General features: G+C 44.0%; 1 protein-coding gene across 1 annotated transcript in view; it reads left to right on the top strand.

The window, feature by feature from the left end:
• Window positions 1-23,899, top strand: part of LOC136839097 (uncharacterized) — a 145,240-nt gene extending 121,341 nt beyond the window's left edge. The window contains exons 3-4 of the mRNA XM_067104740.1: window positions 3,237-3,710; window positions 23,556-23,899. Of these exons, the coding sequence (XP_066960841.1) occupies window positions 3,237-3,710; window positions 23,556-23,566 (485 nt within the window). The 3' untranslated portion in view covers window positions 23,567-23,899. The remainder of the gene's footprint in view (window positions 1-3,236; window positions 3,711-23,555) is intronic.
• Window positions 23,900-24,388: the final 489 nt, after the last annotated feature.

The following is a 24,388-nucleotide window of genomic DNA, read 5'->3' as shown; positions in this document are numbered from 1 at the left end:
TGTGGAATCTCTGGGGAGACGCAAACACCAGTCTCTTCATGACTGCTCAAAACACTACTCTTCCAGTTTAGTGGCCTCCATGCCAGGATCCAGAGGCACGGGCAGTTGATACCTTCCTTCAGAATGGTCGAATGTAGACCTTTATGCTTTTCCTCTGTTTGCTGTTTTGAGGAAATGCTCAACAAGTTATAATTTTGATAGCTCATTGGTGGCCCCAAAGGGACTGGTTCACCTAACTTCCTTTGCTGGTGGTAGATGTTCCTCGTCCTCTTCCATTCAGGAAAGACCTTTTCAGACGGTCTTAATTGAGCAGATTCCATCAAACCTCCACATGCTTCATCTGACCATGTGGGGATTGTTGTTGTCTGTTATGAGCTAAGGGCATTTCCAGCAATCCTTAAGTCTAAAGGCCCTTCACCGTTCGACTTGTGTATTAATAACAGTGGTCAGTTTATTTATCTTGGTGCTTGTCCAGAGTGATATCCAGCACCTGTTCACTAGGTAGCCTGATTTAAGTCCTGCCAGAATCTCAGGTACGCAAAGCAGTTTCTGTCACAGCAATCAGAGGATGCCACTTTACATTGCATTTAGTTCTGCATCATGGTGACTGGAATGTCGCTCATGATTTAAAATTTGAAAAGGTTTTCTATCTTTTGTGCTGGGAATTTCAATCTTCCTATCATAGTTTATGATGAAATTTAGACGTAGTCCTCCAGATTTTAACATAGCTTCAGTTTGAACCTTTTGATAAGGCATCACTTAAGAACTTTGAAGACACCTTTCTTTTAGCTCTTGCTGAGGCAAAGTGTGTTAGTGAGCTCCAGGCCTTTTCTTGTATGTGGGCTTTGTTCTAGTGGCAATATCCCTCTTTTCTTTCATTGCTTAGAAGAAAAGATATAGAAGTGAAAGCCTTTCTCTGGTTTGTGACAGTGACTAATTTAATTGCTGTGGTAGACAATACTGAAGTGGCTGTCTTATGTCCAGTTAGAACTCTTAAGGGTTCATATTTTGTGAGCGTCAAGCCCTTTCTTTCATTGCTTAGAGAAAATATTTGAAGTGAAAGCCCTTCCCAGATTTGTGACAGTGCTTAATTTAATTGCTTTGGTATGCAAGGAAGAAGTAGCTGTATTATGTCCAGTTAGAACCCCTAAGTGTTTACCTGGACAGACATAAACCTTTAAGAGGAGGAGTTAAGTATTTATCTGTTGTGTTAGGAGACCAAACACTCCTATGTCCAAGAATGCTTAAGTGATGCACACAGGTGATTCCTGATGTTTTATAATTTTTGAAAGAATCCTCATGGCTTCTGTACCATAAGTACATCTTTATTTCCTTGTAACCTTTTGCTAGAGAAAGTTGTTATGCAGCTCAGGGGAGATGTAACTGTTTTTCACTCGTATCATATGTGAAATGTTCAAATTTAGCATGAGGTGTAAAGCCCTTAATCCTATCATTGCAGTGGGGATGCCTTCTCCAGAGCCAAATATGATACAGTAGCCCCACTTTTTTGCAGGGGTAGGTTCCAGAATCCACTGCAGAAATGCAAAATCCCCTCTAAAATTGCTTATGACTGCCTATTTTAACAGTTCACTGCCTAATTTAGTAGTTCAAGCAAAAACATACCTTAAATTATCATACTACAACAGTTTAATATCATTTCAAAAAAATACACCCCAAACCATCATCCCAAAACACCCAAAGTCATCTTACATTACCATCCTACAACTGTTAAGTATATACACCCCTAAAATGCTTATACTGTAACTGCTTATTTTAACAGTTCATCACCCAACTTGACAGTTCAAACAAAAATATACCTCAAACTATCATCCCAAAACACCCTAATGTAATTCCAAAGTCATCTTACAACATTACATACCCACCTACAACTGTTACTCTTAAGTATCCCCCATAATTCAGATGCACATTTTCTTTTGCCCAGCATAACTTGCGCATCATCTACTGTACTGTGCATATTGTACGTACATTTTATTGATATTTTGCTGTATTGCAAGATGATTTTGGAATTATATTTACTGTACTATTGTATATATTGCATAGAGCGTGTCTAAAATACATGGGTAGTTTAGAACGACGGGACACGTTCCTCCAAACAGAATGCTAGGTTTTTACGTCATGTTAGTATTTTTGTGATTATGTACAAATACATTTATGATAAAAAAAAATTATTTACTACAGTAAGTTCTTGGTTTACGTCATTTTGTGGTTAGCCCTTACCATCTCCCATAAATTTATTAAAAAAATTCTTGTGCCATCATTCTCTCTCTCTCTCTCTCTCTCTCTCTCTCTCTCTCTCTCTCTCTCTCTCTCTCTCTCTCTCTCTCTCTCTCACTGTTGCTCTATGAAAAAAGTGAATTAGCAATAATTTGAGAGACATGGTCCATAGAAAAATTTGCGAACTGGTGAAAGTTCCCATGTAAAATTGAAATATATGTTCCACAAAAATCCCTGACAGTGTGAAGCGCAAAAACGTGAGGGTCCACTATAACCTAGCCTTCTAGCTTATCATTAGTTGTTAGGAAATTTTGGGAGCACATTGGTGTATAGGAGCTCAAATTCATATATGAAGGTGGTAGTTGTCTAGTTTTGGACTTCTGGTTATGGGCTTTCAACTCAGGCACAGGAATCACTAGTACTTTGAGATAGAGTCCTTTTTTCCCTGTAAGGATCCTCTGACAAGTCTCGCTATGAGGTCCTTACACCTTGTTTTGGTTCCAACGCCTGGCAACAGTACTTGCCAGAAAGGATCACACAACAGGCGGGAATGTTGAGAAGCTTTTTTTTCCCCTCATTAAAAAGCTATTTGTTCGCTTGGCTGAACATTGTTTCTCTGGCTGCATTAACCCACCATCCTCATTCAGTGTGGTAGTCAGCTAACTTTAACAGTAGGAAAGATTTATTCCAAATAATGATAATTTTCATGATAAAATTAACAATTTGGATACTTACCTACTGTTAAAGTGGAAACCCAACCAGCCTTCCCACATCCTAGTGGTTGGTCATGAAGAATTTTGACAAGATCGTAAACATTCCAATGCCACCTGGTGGGAAACAGGCGATTACAGACAGTCCTAGTGGGTTAGCCAAGCGCTATTTTTAAGTTTATTTTGTATGTCGATCGCACATAATGGCACGAAGATATAATGCAACTTAAGACTAGATAAGTATCCAAACAATTTTATCATGAAAATTATCATTTTGATTTTATTTTCCAGTAAGCCAAGAAGGAACCATCAGGAGGTCTGGTCGTCAAAGGTGTCCACCAGTTGAATTTTGGAACTTTGAAAGACCTGATTATTCAGTGTCCCATGAAGTTTCCTACAATCTATCATTTTTGACAGGCCTTTCAAGAGGAAGAAGAAATTCTAGTTATCAGAAAACAGGCTTAAGACCCCCTAAGTCAAGAAAAAGCACCAAGCAAGTTAATTCTTCAACAAATGCACTTGATATAAGATCTCGTTCTTTCACAAGAACTCATACAAAGTCGGTGCAAGTGGAAGAAAAGAAAGCAAGCATTAAGAAGGTACTTTTGCTACCAAAGAATAAGAAACTTGAGAAAAATAAGACCATAAAAAATAATTCAGAGAATCAGTCTAACAAGAATAATACAAGAAATAAAGTTGTCAAAAATGACACATCAAGAGACAAAAACGTTCTTGAGTCTCCAAAGGTTCACCCAGGAGAGACTGGTAAGTCCTATTCCATTAAATTTTGTGGTTCATTTTTGGTAAGTTGGAGTTAGAAAATTTCTGCTTAAAGATATATAAACTGTTGGTAATAATATATCATCTTCTGGAATTTCCATAGTCAATAGTCAGTGTTTTCTGCATTTTAGGATTTTAAATTACTATAATGCCAGAAATTTTACAGTTTAACTAGATAGATAATTGCATTATGTATTTTTAATATTTGACTAAGTTGATTTATGCTCCCTGTGTGTTAATACTGCAAATCTGTTGGATAAATTACTTATTGAAAGGTGGTGATCATGTAGAAGTTATGTAGCGGGTAAGTCCTTTCCTCATTTTAAGTAGATCTGAATGCAGCTGAGGTTTGAAGTTCTGTATGTTGCTAGTTATTGCAAGGCATCAGGTTTTGAAAGTTTTCATTAAGTTGACCAGGTACAGAATGTGAATATTTTCTCTAATTTATATACCGAAGAATTTGGTCTCCACAGAGTATCATTTTTTCATGATTGTCAGCATTTGGTTTTATTGCAGTGGCTACAGTTTCTTGTACAATTTGATTGGTATTAATTTCTTCCTCAGGTTTTTCAAATATACTATATTATAATGACTGTCAATTTCCATTTGTATCCTTGTCTTTACCATCCAGTTATTCAAATTTGAGTCTCAATCATACTGTATTTACATTTTGGGCTTTCAGGTTACTTTGAACTTGTAGAGAGATCAAGTAGTTCCTATAGGTAAATCTGTGGCCAAAAGGTTTAGTATTGTGTTTAGAAGTAAATTGTTGAATATTAGTAAATCTGAGGTTGCACCCTGTAGTCACTGTTTTTTCTCTTATTGCCAAACTTTGGAAATCTTTTGGTGTTGATTTTTGTAACTGTGATCTTCCATCCTTTAAGAACACAGTCTTTTGTTTCCCTTTCGGTTAAGTTGTGCTCTCTTGTTTTCCTTGTTTAATTTTTGGGCCTGGGCTAGGAAGGCATTGGACTTCTTGTTAAACTGAGCTCTGCCCCATAAAAAAGATTTTTACTGGAAGTAGGACCCTTGAATACCACATCAGCATTGGTTAATTCATCTCGCAAGCATTAGTGTACTTACTCTCTAATGTTAATTTCATAACTGAATTGTTTTTTAAATTTCTTAGCAATTTCTTGTATTTAACCTCACTGCAGTATTTTTGTTCTTTTGTGCATTCATCTCTTATGCATTGTATGATAAGGAAATATTGTAGACATGCTGAACTGTTTGTTTGTTAGGATTGGTGAGTTTCCTATCATTTTCTTTTGTCACTTTATCCAGGAAGTAAGCAGTTTATTTTACATATAGGTAACCCTTACAATGTGTGAAGGACTGATCTTCTGCACATAAGATATGTATAGTACATGCCACAGTTCTTTTTCAAAGGTAAATCAGGACACTCAGTATTCTTTTTGAGTGAATTTCAAGTCAGCCCATATGAATAAGTTTCACCTTCTGAATAATAATAATGTTGTGTGATTTTTAACATTGGTACCTTTTGACAAGTTAATGAAGCCCATAACATGATGGTCCCTGAACTTGTTCTTTATGTTGACCAAATTTAAGATTCCTGAGTGAAGTTCCCAAAATTTTGTTTGGTGTGCTAATTTTGCATGACAGTTGGCCATTTGCTTCATTGGACTTTTTTGGAAATGTTGACCTGATTTTGATTTAAGCTAGTTTTATGTACATGTCCCTTAGAGGACAGTTGTACTTCAGTGGAAAGTTGACAGTTTTAAGTCAATAACTTTTACATTAATACCATGTTCAAAGGACACCTGTTTGATGTTCAGATTATAGTTAGAATGAGCCTTGTGTCAGATAGGAAATGTTATTCACTGTGAAAGCTTAGGAGAGAGAGAGGATGATGGCTACTGTGGAATGCTTGAAGATGATAGGATTTGACATGATTGAGAGTGATTGGACAAACAAAACCTTGGATATGACAGTCTAGCATGGGATAAAAACATAAGATGCCCAGGTGAATTGCTGAAAAAATTGTCATCAGCATGATGGCAAAAATTGTATAAGGACAGCATTTGATTATTGTTTGATCACAGTGGATGGTTTGATGACTTTGTAGACATAAAACGGGTGTATTTTCATATAAAAATGTACAGAGAGACAAACAGGTGACAGAGTAAGTTGTGACTTTTTATGAGACTGATAGTAATTGATGGCGCTGACAGGTAGATACTCTGTTATTTTTTTATATTTTTCACTCCATTTTCACTTTTTTGTTCAAGTCTAGGCACTGTTTTGGTCATTATGCTAAGGGAGAGGATATCAGAATGATTCATCAAGTATTGAAGTTACTGTACCATAACACAAGATCTGTAGAGGTACTCTTCAGCAGGTAGTGGACTTTCTCATCTTTCTTTGCCGAGAGAAGCTTCTCTCCATGTCAGCTATTAAGGGCTACAGAGCTGCCCTTGGCCAAGTTCATCACTTGAAGGGCATCAATCTCTTCCTCGTGGAGGATCTCAATGCTATTGAGAAGCTTTGAACAGTCCTGCCCTCTCAGGGAACTCAGTGGGATGTGACTCTCATCTTACAGAGTCTGGCTTATGTGTCCAATGAGCCTTTACAATAGTCGTCAGACAGGGATCTGACCCTCAAGACTGTGCTCTTGCTTGCCCTGGCATCGGCGAAGAAAGTTGACAAGGTATCTTAACTTTGATGTTAAGCATTTGAGGGGATGGGGATTTTTCACAGTCGAGTTTGTCCCAGAATTCATAGCGAAGACTCAGAATGTGTCGGCCCAGACAAGGGTGCTGCAGTACTATCTTAAGAGTACTTGACATCTCAGGCCTGAGTGTCAGCAACTCTTCGTTAGTACTGGCTCAGCCAAGAAAGAGGTGTCCAAGAACATAGTGTCTTTCAGGCTTTTTGAGGCAATCTAGCGAGCTTGCTGTACATCTGACAGGGTAGACAGGAGTACATTCCAAGCGAGAGCTCGCGAGGTTAGGGGCATTGACCTGTCCCTTGCATTCAGGTATTAAGGGTGGGAGTGTGGTCTCAGCAGATCACATTCACATCCTTCTACCTTCGGGACGTTGCCCACAGGTCCTTGGACTTGTTTTCCATGGGTCCTGTGGTGGCTGCTCAACAAGTGTAGCTCACCTGTCATCCCTTTGGGGGTAGTGCCATCAGTGCACCTCATGCAGTGCACTGTAGGCATTACTTAAGGTTCATTGCACCGTGGTTTCGGCTCCTCGCTGCAACCCCTCTTGTTCCTTTTACTGTACCTCCTTTCATATTCTTTCTTCCATCTTACTTTCCACCCCCTCTGGACAATTTATAGTGTAACTGTGATGTTTTCCTACTTTTACACCTTTCAACCCTTTTACTGTCAGTTTCCCTTTCAACACTGAATGACCTCATAGGTCCCAGTTCTTGGCCTTTGTCCTAAATTCTATATTCATTTCCCCTAGAGGGACAGGTAGCATCTCGCCTAAGGTGTGCGTTAAAGAGAGAATGTGTATGAATGACTGGCCGCCTCCTTTTTTTCTTTTACCTTTCCTCTCTAGTAGGGCAGAGAGGCAGGTGGCGAGTCGTCACATGCTGGACCAGCGTGTCATGGAGGTGGGTCTAGATAACTGAATACCCTGTCTATAATCTAGAGTAGATTGTTAGATGCAAGTCCTCCCCCTCTCTCTAGAAAGGGTAGAGAGGGGCTAACAATAAAACAAACCTATTGGTTTTATTAGTCTTTTATTCTCTCTGACACTATGGGTTCATCCAAGCCTTTTTTTGAAATAATGACACAAACTCATTCAAAACTCCAGAAGTCTGGCAGTTGAACATCCCATATGTTCAACAGATCTTAGATACAGGGCTCCTTCCTCAGCTCTTCGAGACCAGGAAGAGATTCCTCGGTGGGTAGAACTTCCAATTGGTTCAGAGATTTACCCAGAATCCACCCTCCAAAGGGTAAGTCCCCTATGTAAAGAACAGAAGTTTGTATTTATGTAGAAACAAATTCCAAATTCTGAAGTAATTTGTATTTTTCCTAACCTACATACCTGAAGGTATTTACATTTATGGCCCACCCCCACCTCAGCCACTCCTCATTGTGGCACCTGGGCCGAAAAGCAAAGTGGACTGCAGACCATCGGTAGCTAATGGCCTTGTTTGAAACTTAATGGCCGTTCCAGCTCAAGTTGCAAGAAAAATATCTATGTAAAGACCTTCGGGTGTGTATGTTAGAAAAAGTGCAAATTACTTTAAAATTTGGAATTTTGATAGTTCGTTGGAGGCCCCATAGGGAATGGTTCCTCTAACTTCCTTTCTTGGTGGTAGATATTCCTCATCTTCTTCCATTCAGGAAAGACCTTTTCAGACAGTCTGATGCGTTGGGATTGTCATTGTCTGTTACAAGCTAAGGACATTTCAAGCAATCCTTAAATCTAGAAGGCCCTCCACTGTTCGACTTGTGTATCAATAACAGTGGTCAGTTTATTGATCTTGGTGCTTTTCGAGAGTGATATCCTCCACCCATTCACTAGATATTGATATCCTCCACCCATTCACCAGATAGCCTAGTTTAAGTTCCGCCAGTATCTCAGTTATGCAAAGCAGTTTTCTGTCAGCGATCAAAGGATTGCATTCAGTTCTGCATCATGCTAACTGGGATATCGCTCACAATTCAATTTGAAAAGGTTTTCTATCTTTTGTGCTGGGTATTTCAATCTCCCCATCATGGTTTACGATGAAATTTAGACGTAGTCCTCCAGATTTTAACATAACTTCAGTTTGAGCCTTTTGATAAGGCAACACTTAAGAACTTTGAAGACACCTTTCCTTTAGCTCTTGCTGAGGCAAAGTGTGTTAGTGAGCTTCAGGCCTTTTCTTGTATGTGGGCTTGTTGTAGTGGCAATTTCTCTCTTTTCTTTCATTGCTTAGAAGAAAAGATATAAAGTGAAAGCCCTTCTCTGATTTGTGACAGTGCTTTGGTAGGCAATACTGAAGTGGCTGTCTTATGTCCAGTTAGAATTCTTAAGGGTTTATATTAATAAGCTTGAAGCCTTTCATGTATGTGGCCTTTTTTCTTGTGGCAATATCTCCCTTTTCTTTCATTGCTTAGAGAAAAGGTTAGAAGTGAAAGCCCTTCCCAGATTTGTGACAGTGCTTAATTTAATTGCTTTGGTAGGCAAGGAACAAGTTGCTGTATTATCCAGTTAGAACTCTTTAAATGTTTGCTGGGACAGACATAAACCTTTAAGAGGAGGAGTTAAGTATTTATGTGCTGTGTTAGGAGACCAAACACCTTTATGCCCAAGAATGCTTAAGGCAATGCACACCGAGTTGATTCCTGAGCTTTTGCCGTTTTAGAAATAATCACGTCTTCTATACTGTAAGCACGTCTTTATTTCCTTTTAAACCTTTCTCTAGAATAGGTTGTCATGCAGCTCAGGGGAGGTGTAACTGTTGTTGACTTGTATTATTCGGGAATTGTTCAAATTAGTATGAGGTGTAACGCTTGTAGTCCTATCGTAGCAGTGGGGACGCTTTCTCCTGAACCAAATATGGTAGTAACCTTGATTTCGATCTTATCGTTAGTTGTTAGGAAATCCTGCTATTGAATTTTGGGAGCATGAAGATACACATTGGTGTATAGGAATGCACCCTCATATATGAAGGTGGTAGTTGTCTGTAATTTTGGACTGTCAGTTATGGGCTGTTGACTCAGGCACAGGAGTCACTAGTACTCTATGAGATAGAGTCGTTTTTTCCCTTAAAGGATCCTCTGACAAGCCTCGCTATGAGGTCCTTACACCTTGTTTTGGTTCCAACGTCTGGCAACAGTACTTGCAAGTAAGGATCACACAACAGGCAGGAATGTTGAGAAGCCTTTTTGCCCCTCATTAAAAAGCTTTTCGTTTTCTTGGCTGAACATTGTTTCAAAATTTTAAGTTTTCGATTTTGAAAAATTCAACAATGCATATAAAAGGAAAGAGAAAAAATGAACTTCAGATCATGAAACGTTTCTACATTTCCTGCAGAATTAATGCCTTTTTACATTTTACAATTATTTGCAAAATCCTTGGTTTTATAGACATTTGAATTTGATTTTGAGAAAAACGAGTTGAAGTTTCCCTAACTTTTAGACACACACCTCACTTATGGGAGATATTTCGTATGTATATCTTTTTTAAAAGAAAAATATAGCTATCTTGGACACATATTCTGCATATTAAAAGCATCTTGAGCAGGTTAAAAATCTATTCTATGCTTAAAAACTAGATTTTCCTTTTCTAACTCACCTTTCTTCTCCAGCAAAAGACTTTCCAAACCATCCCAGAGGTATTGTAAAGTCCCCGTTCAACACGTTCTCTATAATGTAAATTATGTATTTTATTGTCTTTCCGAGTGATCATGCTTTATGTAGATGTAATGGAGTATTTTTGTAACACATCAGACATTATTGATTATTATGTTTTCTGTATGAACCTGTCCTGTTTTTTTATAGAGAAATAGTTTGACCTCAGGTCACCTGTAAATCTTTGTACCCGCAGTCTCTGCGAAGTACGCAGACGTCCGCATGCCGCTTTATAAGCGGATCGCTTAATCAATAAACTAGCAGTACTTGTCTTCCTGCTCATTATCTCACAGCTCTCTCACTGTGGTGACCCCCGGACTGGTTCCCGGAAGCCATTAACGGACCCAAATGACAACTAAGTCTTGGCCCAATGAAGCTCACCCACGCCCTTAACGGACTAACTACGGCGTTCTAACAAAGCGTTTGGGCATTTACCAACCCTCGTCGGCAGGTCGCCAGTGTCATTAGCGGACCCACACGGCACTCTTCCCCAGCGTGTTTTGACATGAGTATTCCCTCGTAGTGAGAACGCGAAACGAGCATGGACGCGGACATTCCCAACCACGTACAAATTACCGCGAACCTCTTGGAGGCAGACACCTCCCTCTCGCAACCCCCTCCTGCGTGCACCTCCACGCCGGTACCTGCACCCCACACAATGACCCCACTGACAGACCAACCAAAGACGGCCCTTAACATAAGTCTGCCGCCATTTACCAGGGAAAACGCAACGTCCTGGTTCTACAGGGTCAAGGGGCAGTTCAGGGCAGCAGGCGTAACAGACGAGGTGTTGAAGGCCGACATTGCCATCAACGCCCTCCCGGAGGAGATATACAGGAAGGTCGCCCCGTGGTTAATGACAACGTCGGTCCCCGCCACCTTCCAAGAACTAAAATCCACTCGCTTTGAGACCTGCTCCCTGCCGGTCTCCAAGAGAACTGCCCACGCCCTCGACCTCGCCCTCAACCCCGGCAGGAGGGAAACCTCTTGGAAATGTGGCTTGCCCTCCAAGACCTCCTCCTCCTCCCCGAGACTGACAGCAACGGCAGGCGCAAAGAAATCAGTCTGTCAAGGGAGATCTTTCTGTGGCAGCTACTGCCAGAGGTCCGTGGGCAAATCACGGACGCATATACCCTGCCGGTCGAGGACCTGATTGGGGTAGCGCAGCAGCTGATGGATTCCACGAAGGCAGCCAAGCGGGTGACCACGCCCACACACTCCGCCAACTGCCTCCTGCCGGAGGACCCCACCACAGAGCCCGTCAACACCGTCGACCAGAAAAGGCTGTCCCACCAGCAGAAGAGGGGGAGGCCGGGGCTTTGCTATTACCACCGGAGGTTTGGGAGAGCTGCCTGGAGATGCGAAGCCCCCTGCCCTTTCTTCCCTCCAAAAAACAGGGGAGGCGGCAGCCAACCACACAGGCCGTCATAGCAGCAGCAGCAGAAACACCCAGGTGCCCCTTACCAGTAGGGTTCTACGTCTGCGACACCATGTCTGGCAGGATGATGTTGGTTGACACGGGAGCTGTGCGTTCAGTGTTCCCTCCTTCAGGAGAGGACTGCAGACGCCCGCCGGACCCGACTGCCCCCCTGACGGCAGTGAACGGGTCCCCCATCCTCTCCTGTGGCACCAAGCTCCTGTCAATCTCCATCCTTGGCCGGAGGTACAGCTGGAAATTCATCATCGCCGACGTCAGGACCCCACTCCTAGGGGCGGACTTCCCCGCCCACTTCGGACTGGCAGTTGACATCTGCTGAAAACGCCTGCTGAACACCGACTCCTGCCAGTCCCTACCCTTGTCGCCGGGTCCTTGGCCATCTGTTCCGTTGTGCCCCACCAATACGGTTCCCTCCTGTAGAAGTTCCCAGAGGTCTTCAAACCCGAGCTCCGCCAGATGCCCGGGGGTCCTGCAAAACACAGGATATACCACTACATCAAAACGAAGGGCCCCCCGACGCACGCAAAGTTCAGACGGCATCCCCCGCAGTGCCTTCAGGAGGCCAAAAAGGCCTTTGCTGAGATGGAGGGAATGGGCATATGCAGGAAGGCTCCCAGCCCTTGGGCATCCCCCCTTCACATGGTGTAGAAAGCAGACGGCACCTGGAGGCCCTGCGTTGACTGCAGGCGGCTGAACCTTGCAACAGAGCCCAACCACTACCCCCTGCCAAACATGCAAGACCTGACGGCCTCGGGCCCAAAATATTCTCGAAAATGGATCTCTTAACATCATATTTTCAGGTGCCTGTAGCGCAGAAGGACATCCCCAAAACAGCCATCGTCACGCCCTTCGGGTCCTACGTCACCTTCTCCACCTTCGGCCTGAGGAACGCGGGCCCAACCTTCCAGAGGTTGATGGACAGCATCCTTGGGGACCCGGACTTCTGCGTCTGCTATGTCGACGATATCCTAATTTTTTTAAGATCTTGGGAGGAACACCTGCAGCACATCCGGGAGGTCCTGCAGCGCCAGCAGGAAAATGGCCTCGTCATCAGATTCAACAAGCGTACCTTCGGTGTCGAAAACGTGAATTCCTGGGCCACGAGATATCCCCCGAGGGCATCCGCCTGATGTCGTCAAAGGTCGAAGCTGTCAAGAAGTTCCCCACCCCTACCTTCATCAGGGCCGTACAAGAATTCCTTGGGATGGTCAACTACTACAGAAGATTCATCCTGGGGATCGCTCACACCATGGCCCCCCTAACGGAGGTCCTCAAGGGACATCCAAAATCCTTAGTGTGGGGCCCTGACAAGCAGAAGGCCTTCCTCCTAACGAAGACCGCCCTCGCCAAAGCAACATCTGTAGCCCACCAAAACCCCAACGCTCCCCTCCAGCTGACGACAGACTCCAGCGATGTCGCCTGCGGAGCTGTCCTGGAACAAGTCATCAAGGGGACCCCTCAGCCCATAGCCTTCTTCAGCAGGAGGCTTAGCCCTACAGAGTCCTGCTACAGCACCTTCGACTAGGAACTCTTCGCAGCATACCAGGCGGTATGGCACTTCAAGTTCCTCCTGGAGGGAACGCCCTTCACAATCTGGACTGACCACCAGCCGCTGGGCCACGCCCTCACGAAGTTGGGGGACGCATAGTCCTCTAGGTAGCAGCAGCACCTCGCGGCCATCGCGGAATTCACCTGCACCGTCAAATATCTCCCTGGCAGGAAGGACCCAATAGCTGATGCCCTCTCGAGGATCGAGATCGACTCAGTACAGTTCGGGATCGTCTACAAGGACCTCGTCCATGAGCAGGCTGCTGACCCCGAGACCCCTGCCTACCGTACAGCTGTCACATCGCTGAAGTGGAAGGACGTGCCCTTCAGCTCAGGAGGATCAACATTACTAAGCGGTGTTAGCACTGGACGCCCCCGCCCCCTGGTGCCCACCTCCAGACGTCGGCGGGTCTTCGACGTCATCCACGGCCTATCCCACCCCTCTGGAAGGACAACAGCCAGGCTGCTGACGGTGAAGTTCGTCTGGCATGGCATACGGAAGGACGCGACTCCCTGGGCAAGGCAGTGTATGCAGTGTCAAGCCAGCAAAGTAGGACTGCACACCGAATCTGGCATGGGCGAGTTTCCCCAGCCACAGAGACGCTTCGGACACGTTCACGTCGACGTAGTGGGTCCTCTTCCCCCATAAGGAGGAGCCAGATACCTTCTAACAGTTGTCGACTGCTCCACCAGGTGGCCCGAAGCTACACCCATGGAAGAAGCCACCTCCAGTGCATGCGTGGAAGCCCTCCTCTCCAGCTGGATCAGCCAGTTCCTGGACCACATAACAACCGACAGAGGACCTGCTTTCCTGTTCAAGCTGTGGACCACCCTGGCACGCCTAATGAGGACCACTCACAACAGCACCACTGCCTACAACCCCTCAGCCAACGGAATGGTGGAAAGGTTCCACAGGTCTCTAAAGGCGTCCCTCATGGCTCGTTGCCTCTCCGAGATTGGAAATACAAGCTGCCCTGGGTCCTCCTCGGGTTAAGAACTGCGCCCAGAGCCAACGATGACCCCTCCTCAGCAGAAAAAGTCTACGGGGAGACCCTAGTAGTCCCAGGGGAGCTCGTCGCAGAGGACAGGGACGACATAAGGACACAAATTTTCCGTGACAGGATTGGAAAGTTCGCCCCCTGCCAAAGGACATTCACCGACAGGGCGTCCCCCTTCATGCCCCCTTGGCTACCTCCCGCCGCCCACATCTTCATCAGGAACAACGCCGTGTGCCCACCCTTAACCAGACCCTACAGAGGACCTTTCCTTGTACTGGAAAGAAACAAGAAGGCATTCTGAGCAGCTGTTAATGGGTGGGAAGACTGGATATCCATAGATCATCTCAAACCCACATTCCTGGAGGAGGACGTTGGAGGCAATCCCCAAAACCTCCCGCAGGGTGTGGCACCCCCTCGGGCATTCCCGCGCACAGAAAAGAGGTGTGGGCATCCCCGGAAAACCCAGAAATCAAACAAGAAGGCACCCCAACAAACCGCTCCAGAGGGCGCCGAGGAAGGCGACCTCCCTCTCCAGTTGACATTCAGAAAGCGAGGCCCCCTCCCCCGCCCCAGCAGATACCTACTCTGATCAGACGTTACCCCGTCTTTTGGGGGGAGTATTGTAAAGTCCCCGCTCAACGCATTCTCTGTAATGAACATCCGTTTTCTGTGGTGCCATCACATCGACCTGGGGTCGGCGAAAACCCATTCTACCACCATATTTGTAAATTATGTATTTTATTGTCTTTCCAAATTATCATGCCTCATGTACATGTAACGGAGTATTTTTGTAACACATCAGACATTGTTAATCATTATTTTTTCTGTATGAACCTGTCCTGTTTTTTGTAGAGAAATAGTTTGACTTCGGGTCACCTGTAAAACTTTGTACCCACGGTCCCTGTGAAGTACGCAAATGTCCACAAGCTGCTTTATAAGCGGATCGCTTCATCAATAAACTAGCAGTACTTGTCTTCCTGCTCATTATTTCGCGCCTCTCTCACAGTATCTTTGGAGACTTGTTTTTAAAATTTACAATGGATTTTTCCAAACAGACTTAGTCTCCATTCGTGCAAGGACTCGGAAAACCTCGATATTAGGCGGCACTGAGTGCCACTGATGAGTGCCAGCCTAAAAAAGCTCCAGCCTTTTGCAGAGTGCCTTCGGCCCCTAGCTGCAACCGCTTTCATTCATTTTAGTGTATTGTCTTTATATAGTCCTTCTTCCACCCTCTCCTAACAATTGATTCATAGTGCAACTACGAGGTTTTCCTCCTGTTACACCTTTCAAATTTTTTACTGTCAATTTCCATTTCAGCGCTGAATGACCTCATAGGTCCCAGTGCTTGTTCTTTGGCCTAAATTCTATATTCAATTCAATCTTCCGTGTTGTGGGTATCCGAGATGACCTGGTTATTGGTTTTTGTTTTTCTTGAGAACTTGATTTAATAGGAATGCCACCTATAATGTCACTTATAATGGACACACACACATACCCAAGGTTGTGCTCTACGGCACTCATTTGTAGTGCACAGGTGGGAGTAGTATATCCTTGAAACATTTCTTTGATGCACTTTTTGCACAATTTTGAATGGAAAGCTTCAGTCCTATTTTACATTTGGGCTCTTTACAGTTTTAATAGTTCATTTGTGCTTGGAAGATCTCCATACACTTTGTATATAGATGTAGCATTGCTTGTGGAACATGAATTGGGAACTGTAAATTGTGTACATGAGATATGACAAGTTGACTGTATTGTACTTCAGAATGTTCAGTCACTCCTTTTCACAAGGTTTTTACACAATAACACGGTGGACAATGGTTTACAACTCATTCCACTATCACCACACGGCTCTTCGCTAACCACACACTCTCTCTCTCTCTCTCTCTCTCTCTCTCTCTCTCTCTCTCTCTCTCTCTCTCTCTCACACAAGTTGAAGAGATCGGCTGGTCATTATTTCAATTTTTATGAGAAAATTTGCACTTATGTTCACCTAGCCTTCATCCACATTCTTGCAAGTATCTGTATTTCTTACTAACTCTGCATTATTGAAAGATTTTTGTTAATAACTAGTAATTCCACATAAAATCACGCGCAAACATGCGCGAGTCTGGGTCAACAACCTTTTCAAAAGAACAAAAGTACACCAACACGTGAGGTTGTTTACAAACAAGGTCATGGATGAAATATCATACATGGCTACTAAAAGTTAGAATTTCTAAATATTTGCGTTAATAGCCTCAAAAAGAGGGTATGGAAGCATCACAGTCCCTTGAAATATCCGATTTAAAGGACCAAAGCATTGCCTAAGGTGCAAAACATTGTCCGTCTGACAATGCTGACATGTTTTCGCAACAGAAAATGGGGGAAAAATTTCCCTCATTTCAACCTAAAACTATTTTTTTAACCTATGACATTGAAGTAACTGGACAGTGGCTTTATTCTAAAAGGATTTTGACAAAAGGAAAATCTATTTCTGGAGAGAGGGACCGTGGTCACCCGGTGAAAAGTCCATTCAGCACTTATTTTCTAGGTAATCTGCCATAGATACCAGAGAAAGCAAATGAAATGCTGGACATTAATCTCAGAGCGTAGCCCATTAGATGGAGTCGTATGGAAAAGGGTGAACTATAAAACACGGAACTCCAAATCGCAGTAGAGGATCCAAAGTCAAAGCCCACAGAGAGGTGCCGTTACAAACCCATGCGCCACTCATGACAGCACACAAAACACCGCTAGCCGCATTCCATGAAAGCATCAATTTCACCAGAATGATGTTTACTATGGAGGGATATGACACATGATAGAGATATTACTGGGACATGACACATGACTCCAGGTGGGTCACCGGGTGACACGGTCCTCTCCAGAAATAATAGATTTTCCTTTGTCAAATCCCTTTCTGGATCGTGGGTCCGTGGTCAGCCGGTGAAAAATTAACAGAGAAATAAATATCATTCTTAAGCCGGAAGAGATAACAAAATGTAAGGGGAACAGAAGACCAAAGGTCCACCAAAAAGATTTTTAATTACTAGCAATAATAACAATAATGTACAAATGAAACTGATGGGAGCTTAAAATTAACATGACAATATGAAAAATATACTTAAACAAAATAACTATACAATATTGAAAACATTATAACCTAAATGTGTCAATTAGACAAATGTACAGATAACACAGTCAGGTGAGAAAGTCAAGGCACGCCTGACTGAAATGACCGTAATGGGATAACTGAGGCAGTGGAGGAAGAAATGACTAGGAATCAGAAAGGGAACCAGAGGGAGGGACAACGCCTCTGCCGCGACTGCTGAGAATTTAAGAGCCGAAGGATTTCAAATAGTGACGTTTCTGAAAACCAAGGGTGACTTCAACCAGTGTACCTGTAAGATCCGTGAAACTATGTGTAATGAAAGTAGTTAATGGAGGTGGCCAGCTCTAATATCATGAACTCTTGGGACTGAGTCAGATTAGCCTGCTTGATAAAGTAAAGGATTTGTTGTCTAATAGCAGATATAGAGAGATATTACCCTCCTTCTCTGATGAGAGGCCCAGGATGAGATGTGAGAGGTCCTGTCTAAATAAGCCTCAAAGTATGAACTAACATGTGATGTAGTCTTGAGGCAGGGGAGAATTTTCCAAGGCGTACTCACCTATTCTATGGATCTTCATTTTTGGCTGTGAAGTTAGGTGAGGAAATCAGCAAACCTCCTGATGGAAGGGTCATGGTTGGGCTCCTAGAGAGTGCAGACAGCTCTGAAATTCTAGCACTGAAGAAGCACTAAGAAACAACGTTTTCCTCAATAAGGAAAGGTAGGGCAAGACTGATTATCGATATCTGAGGCTAACTTCAACACGCCATTCAAAACCAGAAACCGTATGGACGATTACTGGTCTCAGATGTGCACAGGCCTAGGATGGAAGAAAAGTAAGGGTCTGTGAGGTCAATTTTGGAAACCATACAAAAATACTTTTTCGCAAAGCCGACTTTGACTGTAGTAACAGTACTAGAGGCTAAATTCTTCTCAAACAGTATCTAAAAAAGGAGATTGCTAAATTTATGGTCATTACTGTAGCCTCAGATTCTTTCAAAAGAGTGCTAGTTTCTTAATTGCTGAGTCGTACTGACGAAGAGTGGAGACCCGCTTATCTGATTCCAAGAACATGGTATTGACAGGATCAACGTTAGCATCCCTTTGAGCCGCAAATTTCATAAAGTCCACAAAGCCAGGGCACTTTGAATTTTTGAGGAAGCTGACAGTCTGAGTTTGTACCACGGTGTTAGTTTTGGACTGGGGATCTGATGGGCGAAGTTTCAGTTCTAGCAGAAGAGGAAACCAGCTGCTCTTTTTGGCCAGTAGGGAGCCACTAGAGCTACTTGGACCCTTTGGAAATGTCCTTAGTTTGTGAAGGACCTTAACAACAAGCTTACTGGAGGGAAACAGATAGACTTTCTTCCACCTGTTCCAATCCAGTGACATTCAAGGTCCGGGTGAAAAGAGCTTGAGGGTCCAGGTTGGAGCTACGTAATGAGGAAGCTTGTTGTTGAGCCACAAGGGAACAAATCTACCTCCAGACTCCGGAACTTGTTTGCAGATCCACTGAACGAGACTCCCGTCTAGGGACCACCACCGAGGGAGTTGTCCTGATAGAGAATCTGCGCGACGCCCGGACCCTGCAAGATGGGTGGCAGACAGGTGCCACTTGTTCTGCACGCCAAGGAGAAAAGTGCACTATTACCTGGTTGATCCATGGACGGAACTCTCCCCTGTTTATGCAGTGGACTGTGCGCTGTCCAGAACTGTTTTATGTGAATCTTTCTTGGGGGAAGAAGCTTTTCTCAAAGTAAAAGACCAGCCATGGCTCTGTGAACGCTTATATGGAACTGGCGGAACATGAGGGACCAAGTCCTGTACTTCTTGGTGTTGAGAATATCCTCCCACCTGCTTAGGAGGCGTCTGCAGTGGATAACCAATGCCGGAGGAGGAAATTGCAGGGGACCAATTGGACAGGTTTGACAGTCGACCAAGGCCGAATCTCTTTTCAAGATGGGAGGGATTGCAGACACTCATCCCTGAGACTGATATTTCGCCTGGATCACACTCTGTTGATATCTTTCAGTTTTACCTTCAGCACAGATCTGTCACCGGTTAACTGAAGGGAGCCCAAGACTCTTTCTTGGGCCCGTCGAGAGGCTCGTTTGGACTTGAGAAACTGTCTGGTTGCTCTGGCTATCTCTTTCCTCTTGGGAGGAGGAAGAGAGAGCTTGTGAGAATTCAGATCCCACTGGATTCCTAGCCATTGAAAACAACTGCTCGGAACCAGGCGACTTCTCCTGTTTACAATGAAAGCCCAAGGATTCTAGGAAAGTCGACCACCACGGATGTAACCTCCGCATTCTCGACGCTGATGCCCAGATGATCCAGTCGTCTGTGATACGCCGCCAGCTTTAATCCCTGAGACCGAGTTGTTGTACAACCGTGCCCGTCAACTCTGGTAAAATCCTTGGGGCTGCGTTGAGGCCGAAAGGCATCACCTGAAGGAATATGCCTGCCTTTCCGAGCCTGAACCCCAGAAAGCGTGGAACTTTCGCAACCGACGATAATAGCGCCGAAAGATCTAGAGGTGGTTACTGCCCACGCAGGGTCCGAACTTGGGAGACAGTAAGCATCCGAAACTTGTCGCAACGAATGTAGGAATTCAGACGGACAAGTCCAGAACACTCCCGCTTGTCGAACCCTTCTGGGAACACTGAAGACCCTGCCTGGGAACTTCAGGAGCCCTCACTTCCTTATAGCCTGTTTCTGTAGGAGATCTTCCACAAAGTCCTCGAGATCCTTGGTCGTAGCCTGATAAAACTTGGACTAGGGGATTGTCGATCCAATTCCAACCTAGCCCTTGGAAATCATACTCTGGAGCCCAGGGACAGAAGGTCCACCGTAGCTCTAAATGGTACAGCCTCCCGCCTACAGGATGTATGTCATCGGCCCCAGGTTTGCTTCCCCTCTGGGAGCTTCCTCACTGATCTGGGAGAGGAGCGGGGGCCTTCCCAGCAAAGCCACGGGCCACACTTCTGGGTTGACTGCCTGATGAATATCCCCTGACTTCATATGCAGGATTGAAAGCTGGGAGGGACATAGGAGGGGGCAGCCAAAGACTGATGCGCCAGGTTCACCAGGACATACTGAGGCGGAGGATGGGAAGAAGAGGTCGAAGGCTGACCTTGTAAAGGAACCTGAACCAAGGACTGAGCTGGGAGGCGTTTGAAATGTTTAAATTTCTTGCTGGACTTTGTGGGAGTGCCGGCAAGATCAGACTGCTTCCTTTTATAGGGCAGACCCCAACGAGAACGGAGACTCTGATTGACCCTAGCTGCCTCAGATAAGACTGCATCAACTTGTAAAAGATTAGCTCCCAGATCGAATCCTCAGTTTATTTGGTTCATGCTTTAACTGTGGCTGCTGAAAAGATATAAGCCCCGCAGGCCAGTCGTGGGCAGTCATAAACAACAGGTCTTGTTGAAAACTCGCCAAGAGAGATTTCGTCAAGACTCCGTGAATAAAGAATCTTCCCTATAGACCAGCAGTTGCTTCCCGCCAAAGACAAAGAGTTCAAAGACCTGGCGAGTCTTTCCCAGTATCAGCTCTGCTTGGTGGAGCGACCTGATCTTAGGAGCTGCTCACTGAACAGACCAGAAGCCGCAGTCTGGCCAAGCCGAGTCACTGTAAACGCATTAGGGCTCCTCCACCCGGTGCCCCGGAAAGACGAGATGTCGGGTCCGCTCCCGGAGATGAGGGAGGGGCTACCTTCAGCAAGCCTGACTAGCTTGTGAGAGGCTACTTGAAGTGCAAGGAGTAAGGACAACATCACTGAGAGTGGAACATAGTGAACACTCCTTAGCTGGTGTTTAGTGTTCTCTGCTTGCCACCTGCAAGAGTCCTCATCAAAGACGACTGGGCTTGGTCCCAGGATAGATAACGGCTCTTAGGACTTTATCAGACCTGTTCCAACCTCTCCCTTCCAGCCTGGCAAACCAGTGTAGGGGATGTCAGGTCCGGAGGATAGAACTCCAACTCTTCCACTCTCCTCGCGCCCAAACTCTATGGTAAGAGTACCTTCGTACTCGGGAGCATAAAGGGCCAGACGCCAAGGATTCCCCAGATCGAAGGGAGGGAGAGTGGAAGGGTCAGGAACAGAATGAGATCTAGAACGAGATCCTTGTTGTGATTCCACCTTCTCCGAAAGAGACTGAAAAGAAGTAGCAAGACCAGACAGCTTGCTGTCTACCCTCGCGTCGATCTTCTCAAACCTCGTGTCGATTCTCTCAAGGAATTGCTCAAAGAAATGAAACGTATCCAAAGAAGGAGTGAGGGAAACTACCTGACGACTGAGACTCCGCCAGACCCGGAGGGGGAGGTTGTACTCGCCGACGGAACGGGCTCGCTGCCCGCGTCGCCGGAGGGACCCCATCCACTCCGCCGCAGTAGGTAAGGCTTTCCAACGGACTTCGCACCTTCGGGACAATAGATCCAGACAAAACTGTAAGGCGAAGATTTAGAGAAGTCTTAAAAGAAGCAACGGAGGAAGAAGGAGAGCTAAACAGTGAAGAACCTGCCTCACTTACCCCCTTACCTGCTTGATGCCCGGATAATGCTCGAGATTCAAGACTGGTGGTCGAGTTCCGCCGCTGCCTTCTTGGAACGCCACGCTTCAGAGCCGAACTGTCTGGAGAGGGCTGGGTCAACCCTCATCCCGCATCAACGAGCAGCGTCACCGTCGGTGACTGAAGCCGTGATCCAAGCGCCGGGAAAGGACATTGCAAATGTCCCCGAGAGTATGTGATTACAGTTCCTACGCTATGTCCAAAGCCGCTAACTCCAGACTTTAAGGGCTCAGCGAAGCATCACAGACTTGCGGTCACCTGCTGGAAGAAAAACATTATTGCGTTTCACCGAAGGCGGGGAATCGCATATGTAAAGAATACAGCTGGCTGCAAGGAAAGATGCATGACCACCTACCAATCATCGATAGTTTGCTCGCAGAAAGAGCATAGCAAACATCACATCCGCCAGGTGCCAAACAATAAGATCCCCTACGTGGACCACATCCAGAGTGGGACCGACATCCGTGGGCCGCTTGGTCTGATGGTGGAGGCCATGGAGCACCCTCTTCTTGGCAGCGTACCACCTGTAAAAGTATGAGATTATGAGTACACTGTGTAAGGTGCCGGAGTAGTGTGCCAGAGCAACACAGTAGTATATAAAGCCGTGAAACCAGCCGGAAGGATCCGGGAGGTAACCGCATAGAAAAATAAAATCTCATACAAACAAAAATAATAAAAATAATGATAAAATAATAAATAAAATAAATTTACCGGAACTAGCCGGAGTAACATGCCTTAAAAGTAAGTGACGGATACAAAATAAAATGGGAAGGTTAAACTGTCCGGAGAAAGCGCATTCCCGGCAACTAAAAATAAAATGAAACTAGCGATAACGGAAGACCGGTAAACGCTAGAACCGCCGGAGCGGGAAGCAAGGAATGCGCCTCGATAGTAGACAGTAGTTAGCTAAGGGCAGGGAACGTCAAAAGTCCGGACACGAAGACAGTCAGGCGGAAAGCACTAACTGGCCACGAAAATAGGACTAAACCGGAGTGTCGCCAAATTAAACAACATCGAGTAGACGATGAAGGGGAGGAAATGAAAACCAGGAGGAAGAAACTGAAAAGGAACAACCAGAGAGTGGGAATGCACAATCCGGGCGCTCCGGGTCCTCACGCCCACTCGCTGACTGAGAGGCTACCCAGCAAGCGCGAGAAAAGCAGGAGAGGAACAGGAACAACCTCCATGGTCAAAAGGGGGAGGGGAGGGGGAGCTATTATCATGACGAAATTGGTCACATGACCTAGTCCCTAAATGCTGAACCATTTCAATTAAAACACAAAACCTTCTAAGAAATTGTGTCCAAACCTTGAGCATTTTCATTGTTGTCAATCACATAGTTTTTAAGGAAGTGCAGTATATTGAATAAGATCATGTTTATTTGTCACAACAAACTCTTCAGGCCAGTAAAAATGTTTAGTGGTCCAGTTAAAGTATTCATTAATAATAATGATAAAAAGATTTTCTGGGCCTTCCAACAGGTCTCTGGCTCACTTCTTCCATATACTGTATATTGCTGCTCTCTTCTCATCATAAGCCCAAAACATCTTGGTCTTCGATATTTCCATCTTGTTGAACAACCAGTCTGTGAGTGATTTGGTATTGGACAATCACTACTTCCACTTCCATTTCACCATTTTAATTACAGCAGTCTTGCAATAATGAAAAAGGTTCACCTGTTAGGTTTTTATTGTTTTGGCAGTCCTGTTTTTGAAATTTGACCATACAGTGTAAAATAGATGTGCAAGAAATCAGACATTTTATTTCCATAATGATGTTTGCATTGCTTAGTGAAGTGATTTTAAAGAATGGATGTATAAGACTGGGAATATTTTGTAACTGATATTGCCTTTTTCAGGAAAGGGTTAAGTGAAATAGAATTTGTTCCAGCCAAAGAGGCCAGTGTCAAGTTACCACAGTTAGTTACAAGTTTTTCTGAAGCAAGATTAGCTTGGTATACTAACACAGATGAGGAAAGTTAAATCTGGCAGTCTAATCGGTCTACTTTCAAATATTCATGCGTATCTGTTAATCTGAATTTGGAAACTGAAATTTGAGATATTTTTGCACCTTTCATTCATTATTTTTCAACAAGTATATACAAGTTTATGTTGCTTATTTTTTAGCCTTATTTATAAAGGATAGTTTTTTATTTTTAAAAATAAAATTTTGATGTAAGCATAATAAAATTTGAAAAATAACTTTCAATTGTTTCAAACACTTTTAATCCATAATGTGTGCTACAATTTTTATATTTGTCACATTTTCACTGATATCTTTCAATTATGTTTACACTAAATTTTATTGTTACTCTGATTGTTTATACAGTATTCATTAATTTTTTTTCTCTTACTTTTTAGTTTATCAGAATGATTTTCTAATTTTAATTTAGTATATTTGATTTTATTGTTTTGTTGGTTATTGTTTGTTGTTATCATTTTATTTCTTTATTTTTTATCTAAATTTTACAATTTAAAAGTTGTTTTTGCATTGTTTAATTCATATATCTCTTATTTTCATTTTATCCATTTTATATTTACTGTTTTAATTTTACTTTTGAATACTGTAATTTCATCAATTTCTTACTTCAGTTATTTTGTTCACGATGTCTGTTTTATTTATATTATAGAACTGTGAGACAAAAATTTAACTCCCACCCTAAAAACACACTTGAATGAAAATGTAAGAAAA

The sequence above is a fragment of the Macrobrachium rosenbergii genome, chromosome 6 (assembly GCF_040412425.1).
Source record: "Macrobrachium rosenbergii isolate ZJJX-2024 chromosome 6, ASM4041242v1, whole genome shotgun sequence".
NCBI classification, from domain to species: domain Eukaryota; kingdom Metazoa; phylum Arthropoda; class Malacostraca; order Decapoda; family Palaemonidae; genus Macrobrachium; species Macrobrachium rosenbergii.
Note: the sequence above shows the minus strand (reverse complement) of the source record. Positions and strands in the feature narration are given on the sequence as shown.